The following is a 22,986-nucleotide window of genomic DNA, read 5'->3' as shown; positions in this document are numbered from 1 at the left end:
TATTCAAAAAAGGTGGTGATGTCACAACACACAGAGCAGCAATGGGAGCAAATTACAAGCAGGTAATTAAATCATTAATCGGGTTTTTGGTGGTTAGCGTTAGGTTAGTGGATTATTTTGATTCTTGATTAGCATATTCAGTAGTTGTTAGGGGTTCTATTTCTAAAAGAGGTCTGTGATTTTGAGTTGTTGTCAGCACAAGTAACACAGTCTAGAGGCCTAAATAACAACAAAGAAAACCAGGGTTGGAATAACCAGTCGTTGACATGGCAGGAAAACGGAATCCAATCTCGTGCATATCCTGTTCAAAGGAGGAACTCCAGAACTGGTGTCCTGAAAAACTAGACATACATGAAGTGTTGCCAGCTGCTGCAATGGGACCTAGCACTGCTGAGCATGAGAGGTGTCTGACATCATTACTGCGGACTTGGGAAGGTGAGAGTTAGGTGGGAAATGTATATCAGAAGATGGTAATGCAGCAGCTATTGAGAATTCAGGAGGAGATAGCGTTTGATTTCCAGGCAGACGAGAAGAGATCATCTTCCTGAAATCACCATCATCTTAGGTGCCGGGCTGCAGCCAATTGCATTCATTCCACATGATATGAAAAAATGGTGCGTGCACTGGAGACTGCTAGGGTTCTAGACATCAACAACATCCTGGCTTGACCAAACATGGACAAAGGAGGGAGGTTTGAGAAGTCAAGTGCAAACTGTTGCCATTGACATCCATGATGTGGAGGAACCGGTGTCTGACTGGGGTGAACAAAGTTAAAAATCACACAACACAGGGTTATAGTCCAACAGGTTTATCTGGAAGTACCAGCTTTCAGAGCGCTGCTCCTCCATCCTGACAAAGGAGCGGCGCTCCAAAAGACATTGACATCAAAACAGCATTTGACTGAATATGGCATCAAGAAGTCTGACCGATATCAAACACAAACCATTGGAAAAACTCTAACATGAAGGAAAACAGTTGTGTTTACTGGACATTAATAATCTAAGTTTCAGAATAACACTGCAGTAGCTCCTAAGGGCAGTTTCCAAGGTCCAACTATTTTCAGCTGTTCCCTCCATCATAAAATTTTTAAAAAAGTGATCATATTGCTGATGAGTATAGTGTTCAGTTTCATTCATAATTCTTCAGATAATAAAGCAGTCTGTCTGCATAACACCCTAGCAACATTCAGGTTTCAGATAATAAAAATGACCTTTTCCAGCTGAGGGAGCTCTCCCTGCTTCCTCTTTACACTTAATGCCATTATTGTCACGGAATTCCTCACCATCAATATCTTGGGTTACTAATGACCAGACATTTAACTAGATCAGAGACTTAGACACTGACTCAGCTCAGAGGCTGGTAATTCTGTGATGAGTCATACTTCCCAAAGCCTGTCCAGCATCTACAAGAGAGAAACAAGATGGAACACTATTTTAAGCACAGCTCCAACACTACCATCTTAAACATTCAACCCATCCACCATCATTGCATCATATGATCACAACCTATCACGTGTGCAAGCCATTCAATGGACAAAGCCCACTTTGCCATTTGAGAAGATGATGGCAGATCTGATTAGAGCTTTGAATTCACTTTGCTGCTTGTTCCTAGAAACAACAAAACTTCCCTCTTAATCAAAAGTGTGAACATATTTCCATGACGAAGTTAGGAAGTAAACCACTGCTCTCTGTTTTCGAGATATCCAAAGTAACAATCCTGAGAAGGAACTCTGTGTCATCACCTTAAATGGTATTCCCTGGTTCAGCAATTCCCCACAAGAGGAAACATTCTCCCATCATCTGGATCCAGCCCCCATCAAGTATGTTATGTATTTCAATAAGATGACCACATACTTTTCTAAGTTTCAACAAGTGAAGCCACTGACCTGCTCAATCTTCCCTCATTACCTCTTCACCCCAGGAATCAGGGGAGTAAACCAACTGCCTTCAATAATACCAACTGCCCCTCCCCCCCACCCCAAGTAAAAAGGATCAGTTCTGTGCACAGTAATTCAAATGCTTTCTCAACAATTGCAAATTTTAACTGGTTACTGTTTGTGGATAAAAGGCCAAATGCCATTTCTCTTTTTAATTTCATGCTGTGCCTATGTGCTAACCTATTGTGGGGTATTTAGAGACTCCCAGATTGCTTTATACTGAAGCACTCTGCAAACTCTGTCCATTTAAAAATAATATTCTACTCCTCTATTCTTCCTGGTAAATATCACATTATCGCACTCCATCTGCCAGCTTCTTTCCCACTCATTGAACCAGTTGTGGGCCTCATCACAACTCACTTTCCTAATTTTCTTTGTACTGCAAGCAAATTTATCCACAAAACAGTGCATCTGAATTGTGTACAATCTATATACTTACTTGCCATGACATCTTCCAAATCCATGATCTCCACCATCCAGATGGACAAGGACAGTAGATGCACAGAACAGTGTCATCTGCAGGTTTCCCCTCAAAGTCACTTGTGATCTTGATCCACATCACTGTTTATACATTGCCTCTGGGTCAAAACCCTGCATCTCCCTCCTCAACAGCACTCACCACACAGACTGTAGCAGTTCAAGGTGACTTGACACCACCTTAGCAAGAACAATTAGGATGGCAATGAACATTGGCCTAGTTTCCTCACAGCTGCAGAGCCATTTGCCAGTTTCAAAGTTGTGTTGCTTTACATTACCACTTGTATAGCTACGCAAAAATATTTAAAGTAGGCAGTGCACTTAAACAAACTGCCCACTCACTCAAAAAAAATGTACATTGTTTACATGCATTCCTTAAGCGAATAAGAAAAATTGGAAGTGCCTGAAATGAAACAAGAAGTTGGAGTAGGATATGGCATCACAATGATGGTAAGGGAAAAAAGGGGAGCTAGAAAGATACCCGTGAGAAAATATTGAAAACCTTTAACATTATTCTCATGCTTTTGACTCTATTTTTAACCAGCTTCTAAAGATACGAAATCATTCCTTTTGGCCTCTCAATCAAGCTACTAACTTTGCATTCCTGTCATCTGTGCCACAGTCACTGGATAACTTGACAGCCATCCAATGATTTAAAACAACATCTACATCAATGCCTATTTTCAAGCTCAAATGAAGGTTTAAAACCATTCAGTTTCCAAACATCAATAGAACTAGTCCTTCTATTATTTTCTACCAACACAACTCCGCTTTCAGTCTTAGTGTGACTGGCAACAAATGCAGTACTTGTCTTTGCAAAAAATCAAGAAGGATGGTTCAAACTGGACAATTAGGAAGTAAATAAACACAGTTGAATTTATATGGCTTCCCATAGCACATTTAAAGGCTTTATTTGGGCTTGAATGAAAGCATTTGACATTGAAATAAACAAGTATGGGGAACTCTTGTGGCACTTAAGTGTATGCACATCTTCAAAGAGGGTATAAGAGCAGAACTGTCAGAACAAATTTGTCATCCTGTAGGAACTCTATGATTGTTGTGCACCCCACAGCCCTACCCCAAGAGATCTTTACCTTCTGCTCATCTCTACTTTCCATCAAAACTTTCCATTGACCCCTCCCCACACCCTAAGATTCCTGTTTGTCGACGTGAATGCCCATTCTTCTACCCACCCCACCACCACCACCTCTCCCCCCCCTCCCTCCCCCAACACCCCACTCTTCTCCCTTCACAGTGCACTTCTCTGCCACGTGTCATTCGTCTTGTTGGAGCTCATAGTCATTGGCTGGATTCTCATCTGCTGGCTTGGATTGGCCATCCTGATTAACTGAGCTGACCAAGAAGACAGCTCTCCTTTCTATACCTAGTGATTTCTGTGTTCCACACCATTTTTAGCAGCTAACCAACAACCAGAATAGCAGAGCACAACAATCAAAAAAAAGCTAAATTTCCATGGTATACATCATGAACACGAGTATTCAACTCACACGACCAACAACAGTATCGATTACTCATTCTTCATTCAGCAAAACTATAACTTGATTAACGCACTGTTTCATCCATTATTTCAACCAAAAAAATAAATTAGTGTATTAATCAACATATACGTACTAACCTTCAGTCACTTCTGTAACTGGTTTATTTCTGATCAGCATACTGGACTGCACACCTCCACCAACAGAAATACTGGTGTCCTTCAGTGCTTTGACAGTCTGCTCAGCCTGTTTGGAACAAGAAACACAACCAAAGCATTGTAAGGTTCCACGAAGAGTGTGGGCTAACTTAAAGGTCAAGCGAACGTAAATGCTTAAACTCTGTATAATCACTACTGCAAATAAAACAAAGAAAAGCACAAATAACAACAAAGTTATGCAGATGATAAACATCTGAAATAAAAGCAATCAATAACAAAGATTCTTGGACTGAGAAAAATATTCTTCTGCATATACCCTGCTGTGAGAATAAAAGATATTTAAAAGCTAACCTTGGCAGACTGAATCCTACACCATAAAAGAATATTCCAAAATCATTTCTCCATTGAACACAATCAGGTCACTATCCCCAATACAACCTATAGGATACAGTCAACACTTTTCCAAACAAACTTAACCAACTGCACCAGCGGAATCACAGAACACACAGGAAATTAATATTAAAGCAAACCTTTCAAACAAGCAAGATACTAAAGTTGGTGCCTTTCAGGGTGTGCAATGCCTGGAATTTCTATAAGGAAGGAGGCGTTGCTGTTTCTGGTTCTGGCCATGCAGAGTAAGTAGTAACAATAATCTCGAAAAAAAAATGCAGAGATCAAGTTTGAAATGATAAATGGTAAGCCAGAAGCAATCAGTGTTAACTTTTCAATTCAATTACTTTTCTACAGTTTCAAACAGTCGGGACTGGACTCAAAATATTAACAGATTTTCTCTTTCCTCAAATTCTGCCAGACCTGCTGAGTTTCTCCAGCATTCTCTGTGTTTGTTTCAGTGCCCATTTACAGGAAGACTTGGACAACGTCCCTAATTGGCTGATTTGTAGCAAGTAACATTTATGTTGCAAAAGTGGTAGACACTGACCATTTCCAACAGGAGAGAGTCTACCCATTGTTCATTGACATTAAATAGCATTATCGTCATTTTATCCCCCACTATCAACAGCATGGGGGTAACCACTAACCAGAAACAGAACTAGAACAGGCATACGAATACCATGGCCAGGAATCCTGCAGCAAATATGTTACCTCCAGCCTCACCAAAGCCTGTCTAACTCTACAAGGTGCATGTTTTGGAAGGATTATGACATGCTGCCCATTTGACTAAATGGTTGCAAATTGGACAACACTGTAGGATTTCAACATTATCCAGGACAACACAGTCTGCTTCATTGACACCCCAACTACAATCTTCAACGTTGAATCCTTTCACCACCACAGTGTCAGCAATGTATATTGTCTATATAATGCACTACAGCAACTCTCAAAGGCTCCTTTGATAGCAACTTCCAAACCGTCATGACCTCTAAGCCAAAAGAGAACAAAAGCAGCAGCCACAGGGGAGTAGCACTACCTGCGCCTCCTCCTCCAAACCACTCATCATCCTGATTATTGGTGTCCCTTTTCTATCGCTGGATCAAAATCCTGAAAATCCCCAACTTACAGCACAGTGGGTGTATTTACTCCTCAAAGATAAGAGTTGTTCACGAAGGCAGCTCACTACCAGTATTTCGGGACAATTAGGGATGGACAATGAATGCCAACATCTCCGACCCATGAACAAATTAAAAATCAAAACTGATAGTTCTAGCCTTGAGCCGGTCAAAAGTAATGCATGTGACCATTTTTATAGAAATTTAACTTACATAATGAAAAAGTTACCTTTTTCTTTAGCCACCCAAGTGTTTTCTCTTGATTATATTTATAAAACTTCCGATTACCAATTTCTGAAGGTTGAAGGAAGAAAGGCTATAAATGAATTGGTAATTGGGTACCATGCCATTAGAAGACGATTGCAAATATGTCAACAAAATAAATGCTGGAAATAAAGCTATTTCCAGTGACAAAAATCAACATGTCCAGGACAAAGCTTGCTCCATTTTGTCCAGGACACAACATGAACAAGTTGAGTACCTGCCCATGTTCAGCACCCATGTGGTGTTTGTAACTGCCTGAAATAATTATTTGCCAACAGATAGATCCTCCCCATGAGTACCGAATCTCAATTGTCACCGCACACGAGGCCATTCAGCCCATCATATCTGCACTGGCTTTCTAAGTGAGTAGTTCAGTTTGTGCTATTCCCCTCCCTTGCCCTGAGAACATTCCTCCTTTTTGGACAACAGTTTAATTTTGTTTTGGCTGCTTCAGTTGAAGTTGTCAGACCTTACCCTCTCACTTTGTGAAAGAGGTATTTCTCATGCCACTTTTGCTTGGTTTGCCAATTACCATGCCCTCTTGTTCGCAATGCATTTGTGAGCAAGAAAAGTTTCTCCTTATTTATTCTGTCCAAATTCCTCAAGATTTTGAATGCCTTTATTAAACCTCCTCTCATCTTTCTTTTCTCTAAGGAAAATAGCCCTAGCATCTCTCATCTATCTTCAGATATTGAAGTTCATCATCTGGGGAACCATTCTCTCAAACTTCTGTGCTCTTTCCAATACCTTTGCATCCATCCTACAGTGCAATATCCAGAGCTAGGAATAACTCCAGTTGGTGTTGAATGAGTATCTTATACAAGGCAAGATAACTTGGTTGCTGTTGTATTCTGTGCCCATATTAATATAGTCTAAGATACTCTGCTTTGTTAACCATGCTCTCAACATTTTCTGTCACTTTGACTCTTGTTTTACATCACATATTTTTGGAGTGCAGTTACTGCACTCAATGGTCAATTTCCTCACAGAAACAAGTCCCAGGAACAAAGACATGATACCCAACAGACCATCTGAATTAGTGATTTTTGTGGAGGATAGGTATTGGACAGAACACTATGTTGGGGAGGGGAGAGAAGTGCTCCCTGCACTCTTCAAAGTATTGCCATTGGATATTTTACATCAAGTGCAGAAAGGACCTCTACTCAACATTTCACCTGAAAAGGAAGCATCTCTGACAGTGTAGCACTCTGTCAGTAGTGCACTGAAATGGCAGCTCAAATCTTTGATGTGGGATTGGTGCCCATAATTTTTGTGTCAAGATAACAGAGTGTATCCTTCGTGTCCTTACTTCATATATAGTTTCCAGATACGGCATCACATATAAACCATGTGTTGCCAATTGCGTGATGCGCTGGACTTGAAACACAAACTGAACCAAGGCATGCTCACAGAGGTCACAGCATTCTGATCGTACCGAAGGCATCAGAAATTTAAAATTCCCACAAAGAGAACTTTCAACCTTTGATCACTGAGGCCCAGTTTAAATCCAGTTTGCTGCAGTTCGATCCATGAGATAAACCTTTTACTGAGCTTTGTGAAGCTGGTTTTGGAATGAGGGATAAGATGGCACCACTGCCGATTAAGAATCACCTCTGTGGGTGGTGAAGGTAAGAAAGAGAACAGCTTAGGGATTCATAAGCAGTTCCTGAGCTCTAACATGGTACCTTTTTCATCAGTGATGTGGTGGAGTGATTGCAAAGTCCTTGTACAATTCAGTACGTTGCTGCACCCGGGAAAATCTTCATCCTTTATTACCTGATCCACTGGCTGAAACTTTCCTTGCTGGGAAAGAAAGAGTTTTAACAAAAAACTATAAGTGACAAAATAATTAAACAAGTCAACAAATTCCCCAAGAAATTAACAGCTGCTAACTTTGAATTTCCATCAATTGGGAGATGGCAGGCATACTCTGGCTAAATCTCAGCATTTGGATTTCATTTTCACCAATATTTCAGCTTCACATAGCTTCCAGAAGATTTTGGAATAACTTAGTGCAATGGTCTCCAAACCATCTCCTTTTTTCAGCTGAATATCTGTATACCATGCTACTTTTGGGGAAGTTGCAGATATGAATTATAGATTGATTTCCCATAGATTTGGATGAATCTCAAATCTTGCTGTTCTTACCGATGGTTTATCCAACATTTAAATACAGAACAGGGTGTACCATTTAGTCCCTCGTGCCTTTAATAGCTTTATCCTTGAGTATTACCCTGAATATGGAAGACTGAAGGTTGTGAAGATTACAGGCAATTTTATTGAGTTTAAAATGAAAAGGAATTAAATAAACAGATGGAGATTGAATCCACTTTGAAATAGGCTGTTCAGGGGTGACATAAGGAAACACGTTCATACGAAAAGACAGTGAAAACAATGCCCCAAAGAACTGCCAAGACTGGGTCAATTAAAAACTTTGAGTGAACTTGATGATTTGTTTTGTTATGTAAAGATGTTAAGGAATATGAAACAATGTTGGGTAAATATAGTCAAAATAAAAATCAGTCATAATTGAAACAAATGACAGATCAGGTTTGAGGGCCTGAATGTTTGGGCCCCGTATCTAAGGAAGGACATGCTGGCCCCAGAAGTAGTCCTGAAGAGTTTTGGAAGAATAATCCCAGGAATGCAGGGCTTGCCATATGAAGAACAGTTGAGGTCTCTGGGTCTGTACTCAGAGTTCAGAAAGATGAAGGAGGTCTGATTGAAACTTACACAATATTGGGAAACCTAGATAGAGTGGATGTGGAGAAGATGTTTCCACTGGAAGGATGGACAAGGAGTTGAGGCACAGCCTGAGAGAGAATGGACAGCCCTTTAGAACTGAGATAAGGGGGAATTTCTTCAGCCAGAGGGTGGTGACGCTGTGGAACCCAGGTCGTTGAGCGTATTTAACAGTGGGATAGCAATATTATTGATTAGTAGGGGGATCAAGGGAGAAGGCAGGAAAATGGGGTTGAGAAACATAACAGTCAGAATCAAATGGCAGAGCACACACGATGGGCTGAATAGTCTAATTCTGCTCCTATATATATATAGTCTTGTGGAATGGCTGACTCCTCTTCCTATATTGACCCCAGTGTTTGAATCCTTTCATGATCTCACACACTCCTATCACTGTAACCTCCTTCTATCGACAACTCTGAGGGAACTTGAATACCTCCAATTCCTGCCTTGAGCCTTCCCCAGCCCCTCTGCCTCATCATTGGTGAACACGCCTTCAGCTGTCTAGTCTCTGCAACATCCTTCCCTACATCCCTCTCTTTCTTTAAGATGGTCCTGAAAATCTGTCTATTTGATCAAGCTTTTGATCACCTGTATTAATGGTTGCAAGATGTTTTTATGTTTGACAGATGGATTTCAGTCCCTGAGGAAATCAAGAGATGTGGGGGGAGGGCAAGCCGGAAAATGTAATTAAAGCTAAAGATGAACCACAATCATATTGAATGGTGGAGTGAGTTCAACACGCTTTACACTCTCCCCCTTAAGCTTTTTCAATTCTGTACTAGACTTTGGCTAGATTATGCTCTCATCAAGTGCCTGTAACATATTACTGTCTTAAAGGTGCTATATAAAACACAAGTTGCATTCTTAATGCTCCATCCTGACAATGGAAGCATCAACATCTCTTACTTTGCTTCAATGGAAATAAACTGAGTCAGTCAAGACCAAATCAACTTGCCCATTCTGACACTGTCGGCTCTGAGATTGTTCCAATGTTTCCACTGTGGTGACTCAGGTGTTGAACTCCACCAATCCAGGGCTGGCCTTTGTGAGCTCTAACAACCTGTCCCCTACACATCTGCACGGTATGTAGCTCAGATCCGCTGGTGTTATCATTAGAATTGCTCATTTCTCATTCCCTGGGTCTCAGTTACCATCGTCGATGCAGCAAGTTACCTGCCATCCAGGTTTTTTTGGTCAAAACAGGTTATCTCTACATCTGAGATGGCCTTTATGTGGCAGGGTTGCCTTTTTATTATTGTCTGTGGTACACATTTGGCAATAGAAGACACACCATCAATGCATATGCTAAGCTGGACAGGACAAAAGTGAGGACTGCAGATGCTGGAAATCAGAGTCCAGATTAGAGTGGTGCTGGAAAAGCAGAGCCGGTCAGGCAGCATCCAACGAGCAGGAAAATCAACGTTTCATTCCTGATGAAGGGCTTTTGCCTGAAATGTCGATTTTCCTGCTCCTCGGATGCTGCCTGACCTACTGTGCTTTTCCAGCACCACTCTAATCTAAGCTGGACAGGAGTCAGCACAAGTATAAGGAATGAATATCATATTAAGCTTAGGTTAATTCAGTATTTCAAGTTCCAAGTGTATGTAAACTGAGCATTGACTACAGGAAAACATTTCACTCACCTTCTCATTGGCCTGTATAAGGTATGGAAGTATCAAAAATAATGGATCCAGGGGAGTAACAAACAGAAGCCTTCCATCTGAATAAAAGAGAGGGGGATTAGGAATTAAAGCAAGTTCTCATACAGTTACTTTTTCAAGTATTCCCAGCTACAGCTAAATGTAACTTAAACAAAAAAATGCCAGACCTTTTTGAAAAAGTACAAACACTCCAAGTTATGCTGAGAGTATGGGTGGAGGCTGGGAGCTGCTCGTTTGCATATCCCGTTGAAAAGAAAGTGAGGTCTGCAGATGCTGGAGATCAGAGATGGAAATGTGTTGCTGGAAAAGCGCAGCAGGTCAGGCAGCATCTAGGGAACAGGAGAATCGACGTTTTGGGCATTAGCCCTTCTTCAGCCCGTTGAAAACCTCACCATGCCTGCAAAAGCAACTGGCACACAATGCACTGCCCCACAAAATGAAAAGTGGTGCTCCCATTCCTCAGGCTGCAGCATGTGCTGGGGGAGTGCATTAACATCAAAGGTGATGCCTCATGGGTTAGGTAATAAACAGAGGCACTGCCCGTCCTGTCAGATGGCACAGGGAAGATCTCTTGGTGCCCTCAGTTATCCCTCTATTAGAGCCACTGAAAGCAAATTAGCGCTGTTTGTGGAATTTTTAAATCCATTCTTTGGATTTTGGCGCCACTGGCAAAGCTCATATTCATTGTACATACTCAGCTGCCCTGACAACAAGCTATTTCAGGGGTCAGTGAAGTATCAACCATTTTAATAAGACACGGGAATCACAGAGTCATACAGCATGGAAACAGACCCTACGGTCCAACTCATCCAAGCCAACCATGTTTCCCAAAATAAACCAGTTCCACTTGCCTGGGTTTAGCCCATATCCCTTTAAACCTTTCCTATTCATGTAGCTGACCAAATGTCTTTTAAATGTTCGTTTCACATACGAACCGCCTTCTGTGAATAAAAGTTGCCCCTCAGGTTCTTTTTAAATCATTCGCCTCTCAACTTGAGAATATGCTACCTAGTTTTGAACTCCCCTACACCAGGGAAAATACCTTTGCTATTCACCTTATCTACATCCCTTGTGATTTTATAAACCTCTATATGGTCACCCCTCAATCTCCTATGCTCCAGTGAAAAACGACCCAGCCTATCTAGCCTCTTGTTACAACTCAAACCTTCTATTCCCAGCAACATTCTGGTAAATATTTTCTGAACCCTCTCCGATTTAATAATATCAATCTTATAGCAGGGTGACCAGAATTGTACACAGTCTTACAAAAGTAGCTCCACCAATGTAGTGTACAACATCAACATGACATCCCTACTCCTGCACTCAACAATCTGAGCAATGAAGGCAAGCATGTAAATCACCTCCTTAATCACTCTGTCTACCAGTGACACAAATTTCAAAGAATGATGAACCTGAACCACTAGGTCTCTCTGTTTGTCAACACTACCCAGGGCCTGACCATTAACTGTGCAAGTCCTGCCCTTGTTTGTTTTACCAATATGCATTACTCTATATTTATCCAAATTAGTCAAGAAGGAAATCGGGAGGGTGAAAAGGGGGCATGAGAGAGCTTTGGCTGAGATTGTTGGAGTGAATCCAAAGAGGTTGGTAAGTATATTAAAAGGAAAAATAATAACTAGAGAGAGAATAGAGCCCTTCAAGAACCAAAGTGGCCATGTATGTGTAGAACCACAGGAGATGGGCGAGGTCCTCAATGAATACTTCTCCTCTGTATTTATCATGGAGGAAGACATGAAGACTTGGGAACTTGGGGAGGTTACTGGTGACATCTTGAGGACAGTCCATATCACAGTAGAGGTGGTGTCGAATGTATGACGGTGGATAAATTTCCTGGTCCTGACTGGATATAGCCAAGAACACTGCAAGAGGCTAGAGAAAAAATTGCGAGGCCCTGGCTGATATTTTTGCATCATCGTTAGCCACGGATGAGGTCCTGGAAGACTGGAGGGCAGCGAATGCTGCGTCATTATTCAAGAAGGGCTGCAAAGAAAAGCCTGGGAACTGCAGACCAGTAAGCTTAACAACTGTGGTGGGTAAGGTATTAGAGAAGATGCTGAGGGAAAGGATATACATGCATTCGGAAAGGCAGGGTTTGATAAGGAGTAGTTAGCGTGGCTTTGTGAGTGGGAGATCATGCATCACAAATTTGTCAAGAGTTCTTTGTCTACCGCCCTGCCTTCATCAACCTTTCTCGTCACTTCATCACAGTCTATATGGATTTCAGTAAGGCCTTTGATAAGATTCCACATGATAGGCTGCTCTGTAAGGTTAGATTGCATGGAACCCAGATTGAGCTGGCAAATTGGATACAAAATTGGCTTGATGGTAGGAAGCAGAGGGTAATAGTGGAAGGATGCTTGTCAGACTGGAGACCTGTGACTAGCAGAGTGCCTCAGGTGTTGGTGCTGGGCTCATTGTTATTTGTTATGTATATCAATGCTTTGGATGAAAATGTACAAGGCATAGTTAGTAAGTTTGTTAGTAAGGATGTTATTAAATTGGAAAGGGTGCAGAAGAAATTTACAAGGATGTTGCTTGGATTCAATGGTCTGAGTTATCCGGACAGGTTAGACAAGCTAGGACTTTTTTCTTTTGAGCCTAGGAGACTGACGGGGATCTTATGGAAGTGCATAAGATCATGAGAGGCATGGATAGGGTGAACACACTCAATATTTTTCCCAGGATTAGGAAGAGAGGACTACAGTGCATCAGTTTAAGGTCAGTGGGGAAATAATAAAGGGGAGCCTGAGGGGCAACTTTTTTGTTTTACACAGAGGGTGATGCACATATGGAATGAGCTGCCAGCGGAAGTGGTTCAAGCAAGTACATTAATGGCATTTAAAAGTTTTGTCGACAAATACATGGATAAGAAAGGTTTAGAAAAATATAGGCCAAGGCCAGGGAAATGGGGTTAGTGTGGATTTAAATTTGGTCGGCATGGATCAGTTTAGGCCAAAGGGCCTGTCTTTGTGCAGTAGGTCTCCATGACTCTAAACTCCATCTGTCACTCCTCAGCCCATTCATCCAAATGATCAGGATTCCTTTGTAATCTTAGATAACCTTCTTCACTGACTGCTATAGCACCAATTTTGGTGTCATTTGCAAACTTACTAACCATAACTCCTAAATTCTCATCCAAGTTGTTTCTATGAATAACAAACAGCAGTTAGACACAGCAATGATCCCTGCACTGGTCACAGGCCTCCAATGGGAGGAGCAGGTTTTCTTCATGAAGGGCATTACTGTAAGTCCTTGCTTTAAGTTGTTCCTCTTTAACATTGCAGCTATGAGGAGGTCAGGATAAGACTCAGCACTGGAATTTCCATTTTGATGCCATTTCGCACTGGGTCAATGCAGTTGCACATGACCCAATCAGTGCCATTTTGGAGCCACCTCCACCATTGCCTATCTCCGTGCTTATTCTGCTCACTACAAACTGCCCCAAATCTCCCACATGTAGTTATTCTTGCTCAGTTTCTCTGTCACTTGGCACCCTTATCTTAAGCCCTCTTTCACAGGAATTGTTTGGGGGAAGGTAGTAGAACAAACAACAATACAACACAGGAACAGGCCCTTTGGCCCTCCAAGCCTGCGCTGTCACATTTTGCCCTTCCATACTAAAACGGTCTTCACTTACAGGATCCGTATCCCTCTATTTCCTTCCTATTCATGTATTCATCCAGGGGCATCTTGAATACCGCTATTGTGTCTGCTTCCACCACTTCCTCTGGCAGCACTTCCAGGCTCTCACCACCCTTTGTGTGAAAAACCTGCCTCACACATCTCTTTTAAACTTTCCCCCGCTGCCGCACCTAGAACATGTGTCCCCTAGTACTTGACCCCTCCACCCTGGGAAAAAGGGACAGACCATGGAGTGCAGGTTCATAGCTCCTTGAAAGTGGAGTCGCAGGTAGATAGGATAGTGAAGAAGGCGTTTGGTACGCTGTCCTTTATCGGTCAGAATATCGAGTGCAGGAGTTGGAAGGTCATGTTGCGGCTGTACAGGACAATGTTTAGGCCACTTTTGGAATACTGCATGCAATTCTGGTCTCCTTTCTATGAGAAAGATGCTGTGAAACTTGAAAAAGGGTTCAGAAAAGATTTATAAGGACGTTGCCAGGGTTGGAGGATTTGAGCTGTAGGGAGAGGTTGAATAGGCGAGGGCTGTTTTCCCTGGAGCGTCGGAGGCTGAGGTGACCCTATAGAGATTTATAAAATCATGAGGGGCATGGATAGGATAAATAGACAAAGGCTTTTCCCTGGGGTGGGGGATTCCAGAACTAGAGGGCATAGGTTTACAGTGAGAGGGGAAAGATATAGAAGAGACTGAAGGCGCAACTTTTTCATGCAGAAGGTGGTGCGCGTATGGAATGAGTTGCCAGAGGAAGTGGTGGAGGCTGGTACAATTACAACATTTAAAAGGCATCTGGATGGGTATATGAATTGGAAGGGTTTGGAGGGATGTGGGCCTGGTGCTGGCAGGTGGGACTAGATTGGGTTGGGGTATCTGGTGCGCATGGACGAGTTGGACCGAAAGGTCTGTTTCCGTGCTGTACATCTCAAATGATTCCATGTGGCTAGTGAGAGGCAGCAGTACAGCGAAGCAGCATGCCAGAAAGAATAAGCAAACAATAAGAAAACAGAGTCAGCATATTTTTTAAATAAGAGCAAAATTCTTCAAACACAAATCTGAAATCAAAACAAAGTACTGGAAAAGCTCAGGTGGGCTAGCAGCGTTAGTGGCAAGAGAAATAGAGTTAACTGAGTTTAATAAGAAAGCTGTTCTTCAGAACTGAAAAACATATTATAAGAAGAAAAATTCAGTCAGTGTGAATAATTGTAATAATTCATCTCACAAGTACAGGTAGACAATTCTTCACCCGAAGTCCTGAAATCCGAAAATATCTTCCTGGAATATTTTTTCCTCATTAACAAGATTGTTTGGTGTGCAAACAGTTAATCCAATTCCACATCCACTTGACCCACATCACTCAGATGCGACGTGGGGGCATGACCCGGTACTGGCAGGTGTCAATTCTGTCTCAGGCGCCCGTAATACTCACAGGTGTGTCTGTTGTTCGGTTCTTTTTCTAATTTCACCGTTAAACTGTCACTTATTCTGAAATCCGAAAAATTCCGAATTCCGAAAACCAGCTGGTCCCGAGGGTTTTGGATAAAGGATTGTGTACCCGTACTTCATGCCACTGTTTATCAAGTGTGACAAATTAGTGAATGGTATCACAGATACTCAAATAACCAGAGTACTCACCATGCTGAACCGACTGACCAATAAACCATGAACGATACTCTTCATCAAAAGCTTTCACTTCATACACTTGACTGGCCCCACTATTAAAAAGGTACAAAGCAGCAGTGCCTGGAGAAGAGGGGGAATAATTAATATTATGGAAGTCCATTCTACAATTATACAGAACAGTGTGAGAGATTAGAAATACCAAGCAATTTTAATGTACAGGTAATTCAACCCACATACAGTTTTAAGATAACTCTGCCTTAGTTCCAATGCCAATTGAGAATTCTTTTCAGACAGAGAATTGTTATGCTCTAAAATGCACTGCCTGAAAGGGCAGGGGAAGATAATTCAAATGGAACTTTCAAAAGGGAATTTGATTTCCACAGGTAACAGGATAATTTGCAGGGTTAGGAGGAAAGAGTGATGCTGGATTGTAATAGACCGATAAAAATCAGTCAGGCCATTCATGAGATAAATCAGTAAATACACTTAACATAAAGATCGGTAGCTGTATTGAACTCTCTTATAACCACAAACGTGAACTCAATAATAATTTTAAACCCAAAGTCAATAGATACTTTACTAGTAAAATTTATTGAGGAATATAGAGCCAGAGAAACAGGGTTAACATTTCAGGCTGATGAGGTTTCATCAGATTTGCAGCATTTGCAGTGTTTTGCTTCTATACTGGACAGTTATCTGTTTGATTCACTATCCAAACAACCAACCTGTACCCGTAAATTTGGGGCCACTTGGCTGTTTGGTTGATTTGTGATGCAGAATGGGTGCTATTCCCACTCCAGTTAAGGTTAGCATGAAGGACTCTCAATCTCTCTCTCTCTCTCTCTCTCTAATGGGTTCTCATGGATTCAAGACCTGCCTCTTCAACCTGGTCATGGTGGTAGTTGTAGCACTGGGGGTTGGTCCCTGCCTTTGGGCAGAAAACTCTGAAAGGTAAGAGTCCCACAAATATGATTTGTTGATAGAAGTATTTAAAGGAAGCTAGGTAAACGTGTGGGAGAAAGAAATCAAAAGACATGCTGATAGGGTTTGATGAAGAGGGATGGGAGGGCTGTGTGGCGCATTAAGGACCAGTTCAGCTGAACGGCTTGCGCTGTGCTGTAAATTCTATGCAATCAATGATGGCCTAATAGGAACAGGACTAGGCCAACCATTCACCTCGTAGATCATCGCTGATCTATAACTTACCCCATTTACTCAACTTGGCTCCTTTTCCCTCATTACCCATAACCAACAAAAGATGTACCAATCTCAGACTGAAAGCTACAATTGCCATCCACAGCCTTTTGGGAAAAAGAACTGTTTAAAGTGTAGTTACAAATAAATTGTCAGTAACTGACAGTACTACAGTACACTGGCTCCAACATGCCCAGCACCGAATTACACTGCATGTACCAGGTGGCTGGGTTTCCTTATTCATCAGAGGTAACTTAGCATCCATCTAGCTCAATCATGGACTCCATATCCTTAGTACCAACAAACCATTACCAGCACATCTGACATATATCATAGGTGATACCTGATCACGTAAATAACACACTTACCTGTTTTGGGATTCCTTAGCCGGGTGAAAACCGGTCCACAGACAGCCTTGTCTGGTACATCAATGACAGACTCTGAAACAGGAAGGTTGGGGTAGAAAAGAAATTAATAGAAATCAGTCCAGTAAACAGAACAAGTGTCAAAAGCTTTCTATACACACCATCTTCACACTTTGGCTTCACCTCTGAAAAATGACCAGATCTCTACAGTTAATTGGTCAGCATGTTCAACCTGTTTTGCTGTGCAGGGAAAACCATGATATGACCTTGCCCAGGATTGGATTTCTATTATCACGGAGTTGATGCAAAGCACTTTGGACTGCACCTTAATATAAAACAATCCTGTCACTCAGGTAATGACCCAGTGCACAAAACCTCCTCTGAGGTAGGTCATATACCTCCTGCAAGGTACCTTGCAATGGTATGAGTGTCCCAAATTACAGTTTAAATTCACCACAATAATTGCATTTGCATAGCATCTTTAACACAGCAAACAAATGTCACAGAAACCACTAGACCACCTAAGAAAGATGCACTGCCATTAGTCTTGATCCCAAGTCTTGGGCGATAAAAACAATGCAAAGGAGACTCCCAAGGATGGCACCAGTGATGAGGGACCAGTTCTGTGCAGAGAGTGGAGAAGCTGAAAATTGTTTTCCATACATTAGTGAACATTGAAAGGAGATCAAATAAAGACATTCAAAATTACCAAGTCGGTTTGACAGAAGAAATTCTGAAGAAACTTCTGACGGGTTGCAGGGTCACCGGACACAGAATGGCAAAAAGGACCAGAGGGAAGATGAGAGGAACTTGTTTTTACACCGCAACTTACTAAGACCCAGAACAAACTGCCTGAAGAAGTGGTGGCAAGAGATGCAACAGCAAATTTCAAACGGGAGTTATAAATGTAGACAGGGAGAAAATAACTTCATGACCAAAGGAAATGATCTGGGAAATGAAACTGATACTGATGGGATAGCTTTTCTAAAAAAAAACACAAGCATAGCCATTATAGGTCAGATAGTTATAGAATCATACAATACAGAAGAGGCCCTTCAGCTCATCAAGTCTGTATGGCCAAAAATATACTACTACCTACACTGGCCCCACTCTCTCACTCTAGGCCCACTGATTTGAATGTTATGATATGTTAAGTGTTCATCCAAGTACTTTTTAAAACATTGTGAGGTTTCCCACTTCAATTTCCCTCTTGCGTAGTATATTCAAGATTCATACCACCCTCTGGGTGAAATTTCTTCTCCTGAAATACCCTCTAAACCTCCTGCCGTTCACTTTATAATCATGGCCCCTTCTTGCTGACCCTTCAACTAAGAGGAACAGCTGCTTTCTATTCCCCTTTTCCTTGTAATCTTATACACATCTATCAGGTTCACCTCCAACCTTCCCTGCTCCAAGGAAAACAACCTGAGCTTATCCAGCCTCTCTTCATCGCTGAAAGGCTCCACTCTGGCAACATCCTGGTGAAGCTCCTCAGCACCCACTGCATAAAATCAAATCCTTCCTAAAGTGCAGGGGCCAAAAACACACAGTTCTCCAACTGTGGCTCAACCAGAGTTCTGTACAGCTCTCTCATGACCTTCCTGCTCTTATAATCAATGCCATGACTGATAAAGGCAAGTGTCCTGTATGCCTTCCTAACTACACTATCAACCAGTCCTAACACTTGCAGACATTTGTGGACAAACACTCCAAGATCCCTCTGAGCTTCCTAATGTCTTGCCATTCATGGGTACCCCTTTGTCTTGCTTCCTCTTCCACTTCACACCTATCAGGTTTAAGCTCCATCTGCTACTATCTGCCTAATCTATTTATATCTTCCTATGATCTAACACCTTCCACCTCACCGTCACCCATCCAGCTAATCTTTGTGTCATCCATAAACTTATCATATACCACCACCCTCCACATTCTCACCTACATCACTTATGAATATCACAAACAATCACGGACCTACAATGACCCCTACTACATGCCACTGCACACAGGGCTCCAGTCACACATTCAGCCTTCTAACACCACCCACTGTCTCCAAGCCAATTTTGGATCCTGTGCTCTCCGGTGATGTTTGGCTCGGTGATTCCCGAGCAATAGGAAGCTACGGTTTGAATACCACAGTATCCAAGAACATTCTAACAATGAGAAATGCTCATGTTTTCCCTCAAATTCGGCACTTGCATGAACAGAGTAAAACAGCTGGTCTCATGTTGGTGCATATTTCACCAAGTGTGGTTCATCAATAGTGCATATTTCACGTACTAAAGGTGAACCACCAGAATTCAAACGAATGAAAAGGTGGTAAGGGAAGATACTGTAAGATGAGATGTTTATATGACTTTAGATTTTAAATTAAGTTATTAACGAGGCTGAATAGCAGAAGTGAGATTTACGATTAGAAAGAACATCACAAATCACAAAGTCATGTTGAGAAGCACAGTCTCCCAGCCTCTGTCTGGGATCAGGCCCCAGTGACTGTGTTCATGTGACAGTCTCAATGTGTCAGCAGGCAATCTGCCACAAAGGTCATCGCAGTCAAGGTCAACTCCACCTTCAAAAAATCCCCACAGAGATTCAAAAATGGAAAACACATGGACAAGGATCTAGGGACAGTCACCTCACATTGGCATCCAAACCTCAACTGACCAACCAAAGATGACAGGTCAAACCTGTGACCGTGCTGGCATGCACAGCTCAACTTCACTCGGGACAAACAGAGTGAACCATTTGAAGATCTCCCAAGTGTGGCACATTATGGGATTCCTCATAGGAGACAGTGCCAGGTTTCTGTGTTCTTACAGTCAGCAGAGACCATTGTTAAACAATCTCACCAGAATGTCTCCAACTGATGCACAGGAGCCATCTGTTCCATGGGTCAGTTTGTGGGCTAACCCAGAATAGAGACATCCATTCTGGCAAAATATAAGTACCAGCTTTTCACTGGTTGTACGTCACTCCCTCTGCATGTGAATTTATGAAATTAAAACAGTGGCAGTTGCTTCCTGTAGAGCAAGGCAGGAGCAACAAAATCAAAATACAATCGGCACGATCAGAAAACAATGAGACACGCCTGCTAAAGATGTATTGAGTGGATTTATAGTTATACAGCACGGAAACAGACCCTTCAGTCCAAACAATCCATGCCGACCATAATCCCAAATTAAACTCGTCCTACCTGCCTGCACTTGGCCTATATCCCTCCAAACCTCTCTTATTCATGAACTTATCTAAATGTCTTTTAAACATTGTAACTGTACCCACATCCATCGCTTCATTTGGAAGTTCATTCTATACATGAACGACTCTGTGTAAAAATGTTGTCCCTCATGTCTTTTTAAATCTTTCTCCTCTCACCTTAATAGTATGACCCTCTAATCTTGAAATCCTTCACACAAGGGTAAAGACACCTGCCATTCGTCTTATCTATAACCACTCATGATTTTATAAACCTCCATTAAGGTCAGCTCTTAACCAACTATGGCCCCACTGAAAAAAGCCCCAGCCTATCCAGCCTCTTCTTATAACTCAAAGCCCCCATTCCCCACAATACTCTGGTAAAACCTTTTTGAACTTTCTTCAGCTTAACATTCTTCTTATAACTGGAGACCAGAACTGAACACAGTACTCCAGAAGAGGCCCAACCAACATCCTGTACAACCTCAATGTAATGTCCCAGCTCCTTTATTCAAAGATCTGAGCAATGAAGAAAAGCGTGCTAAATGCCTTCTTAACCACCCTATCTATATGCAAACTTTAAAAAATTATTTACCTGAACCCCCTACGTCTCTCTGCTCTACAGCACTACCCAGAGTCGATAGCATGGTCAGGCAGCATCTGAGGTGCAGCAGAATCGACATTTCGGGCAAAAGCCCTTCATCAGGAATGAGGCTTGTAGGCCGGGGGCTGAGAGATAAATGGGAGGGCGGTGGGGTTGGGTGGGGGTGAAGGTAACTGAGAATGCGATATGTAGATGAAGGTGGGAAGAAGGTGATAGGTTGGAGGGAAGGGTGGAGCGGATAGATGGGAAAGACATGAACAGGTCAAGAGGGTGGTGCTGAGTTAGAGGCTTGGGATTGGGATAAATTGGGGGGATGGGAAATGAGGAAAGTAGTGAAATCGACATTAATCCCGTGGGGTTGTAGAATCCCAAGGTGGAAGAGGAGGTATTCTTCCTCCAGGTGTCAGGTGGTTAGAGTTTGGCAAGAGAGGAGGCCCAGGACCTGCATGTCCTTGGCAGAGTGGGAGGGGGAATTGAAGTGTATAGCCACAGGGCAGTGGAGCTGCTTGGTGCAGGTGTCCCAGAATCTCGGACTCAGCCTCACTCTTTTCAACTGGATCCTCAGTTTCCTGACGCACAGGCCACAATCAGTGAAGGTTGGGGACAATAGTTCATCCTCACTAACAATCAACACTGGAGCCCCCAGGGATGCATACTCAGCCCCCTACTGTATACCCATGACTGCATCACCAAATACCAGACTAATGCCATTTGCAAGTTCGCTGATGACACCATCATAGTCGGTCAAATCTCAGATGGCGACAAAACAGACTACACGCGGGAGGAGGAAGACCTGAAAAAATGGTGCACTGAGAACAACCTAGCTCTCAATGACGGCAAAACCAAGGAACTCACTATTGACTTTTGACGGGATTTTACTCATTTCCCCCCCCTACACATTAACAGCACAGAGTTAGAATGATTGGAGAGTGTCAAGCTCCTGGGTGTGGTCACCCACAACAAGATTTCTTGGACTCTTCATGTGGACGCACTGGTTACAAAGGCCCAACAATGTCTCTTCTTCCTCAGGCAGCTGAGGAAATTTGGCATGATGGCGAATACCCTGGCCAATTTTTATAAGTGCGTCCTCGAGAGCATTCTGTCTGGATAGATCACTGCCTGGCATGGTAACTGTACTATTCAAGATCGGAGAGGGTTAGAGAGTGGTGAACTCGGCCTGGACAACCACAAAGGCCAACCTCCTACCTATAGAATCCATCTACCAGGCCCGTTGTCAAGGAAAGGCCGCCAGCATTCTCAAAGATCCATCCCACCTTGGCAATATTTTTCTACAACCTTTATCATTAGGGAGAAGATACAGAAGCCTGAACACATGCACCAGCCGGTTTCGAAACAGTTTCTACCCTACTGTTGTTAGAATCCTGAATGGACTCACAAACTCTTAACACTCGCCTGTACCTGTGTTTTTGTTTTTCCCGCTGTTTACCTATTATTTACTATCTATGTTATTTAACTATGTGATCTGCCTGTATCGCTTGCAAGACAAAGCTTTACACTGTGCCTTGGTACACGTGACAACAAATTCAATTCAATTAATGTTCTCTGAATGATTCGCAAGTTGGTGTCCTGTGTCCCGATGTAGAGGAGACCACATTGGGTGCAACGGATACAGTAGATGATAGTTGTGGAGGTACAGGTAAATTTCTGTCAGATTAGATTAGATTAGATCACTTACAGTGTGGAAACAAGCTCTTCGGCCCAACAAGTCCACACCGACCCTCCGAAGAGCAACCCACCCAGGCCCATTCCCCTGTATTTACCCCTTTACCCAACACAACATGCAATTTAGCATGGCCAATTCACCTAACCTGCACATTTTTGGACTGTGGGAGGAAACCGGAGCATCTGGAGGAAACCCACGCAGACAAGGGGAGAATGTGCAAACTCCACAGACAGTTGCCTGAGGCGGGAATTGAACCCGGGTCTCTGGCGCTGTGAGGCAGCATAGCTAACCACTGAGCCACCGAAAGGATGTGGAAGGATCTGTTGGGGACTTGGACAGAGGTGAGGTTGGGGGGGGGATTTGGGCGCAGCTTTTGCACTTTCTCTGGTGGCAGGGGAAGGTGCTGGGAGTGGGTTGAGAGCTGGTG

The 22,986-nt window shown here is 42.6% G+C and overlaps 1 protein-coding gene across 2 annotated transcripts in view; it reads right to left on the bottom strand.

Annotated features, from left to right (window-relative positions):
- The window catches only part of rnaseh2b (ribonuclease H2, subunit B), a 36,969-nt gene that overhangs the window by 9,968 nt on the left and 4,015 nt on the right, over window positions 1-22,986 (bottom strand). For both annotated transcript variants that reach the window (XM_043700432.1, XM_043700431.1), the window contains exons 2-7: window positions 17,086-17,157; window positions 15,536-15,643; window positions 10,228-10,304; window positions 7,525-7,642; window positions 5,805-5,869; window positions 4,050-4,155 (exon numbers count right to left, since the gene is read on the bottom strand). In XM_043700432.1, the coding sequence (XP_043556367.1) occupies window positions 4,050-4,155; window positions 5,805-5,869; window positions 7,525-7,642; window positions 10,228-10,304; window positions 15,536-15,643; window positions 17,086-17,157 (546 nt within the window). The remainder of the gene's footprint in view (window positions 1-4,049; window positions 4,156-5,804; window positions 5,870-7,524; window positions 7,643-10,227; window positions 10,305-15,535; window positions 15,644-17,085; window positions 17,158-22,986) is intronic.

This window comes from Chiloscyllium plagiosum, chromosome 12 (genome assembly GCF_004010195.1).
Source record: "Chiloscyllium plagiosum isolate BGI_BamShark_2017 chromosome 12, ASM401019v2, whole genome shotgun sequence".
NCBI lineage: Eukaryota > Metazoa > Chordata > Chondrichthyes > Orectolobiformes > Hemiscylliidae > Chiloscyllium > Chiloscyllium plagiosum.
This window is presented reverse-complemented; position numbering and strand designations above follow the sequence as displayed.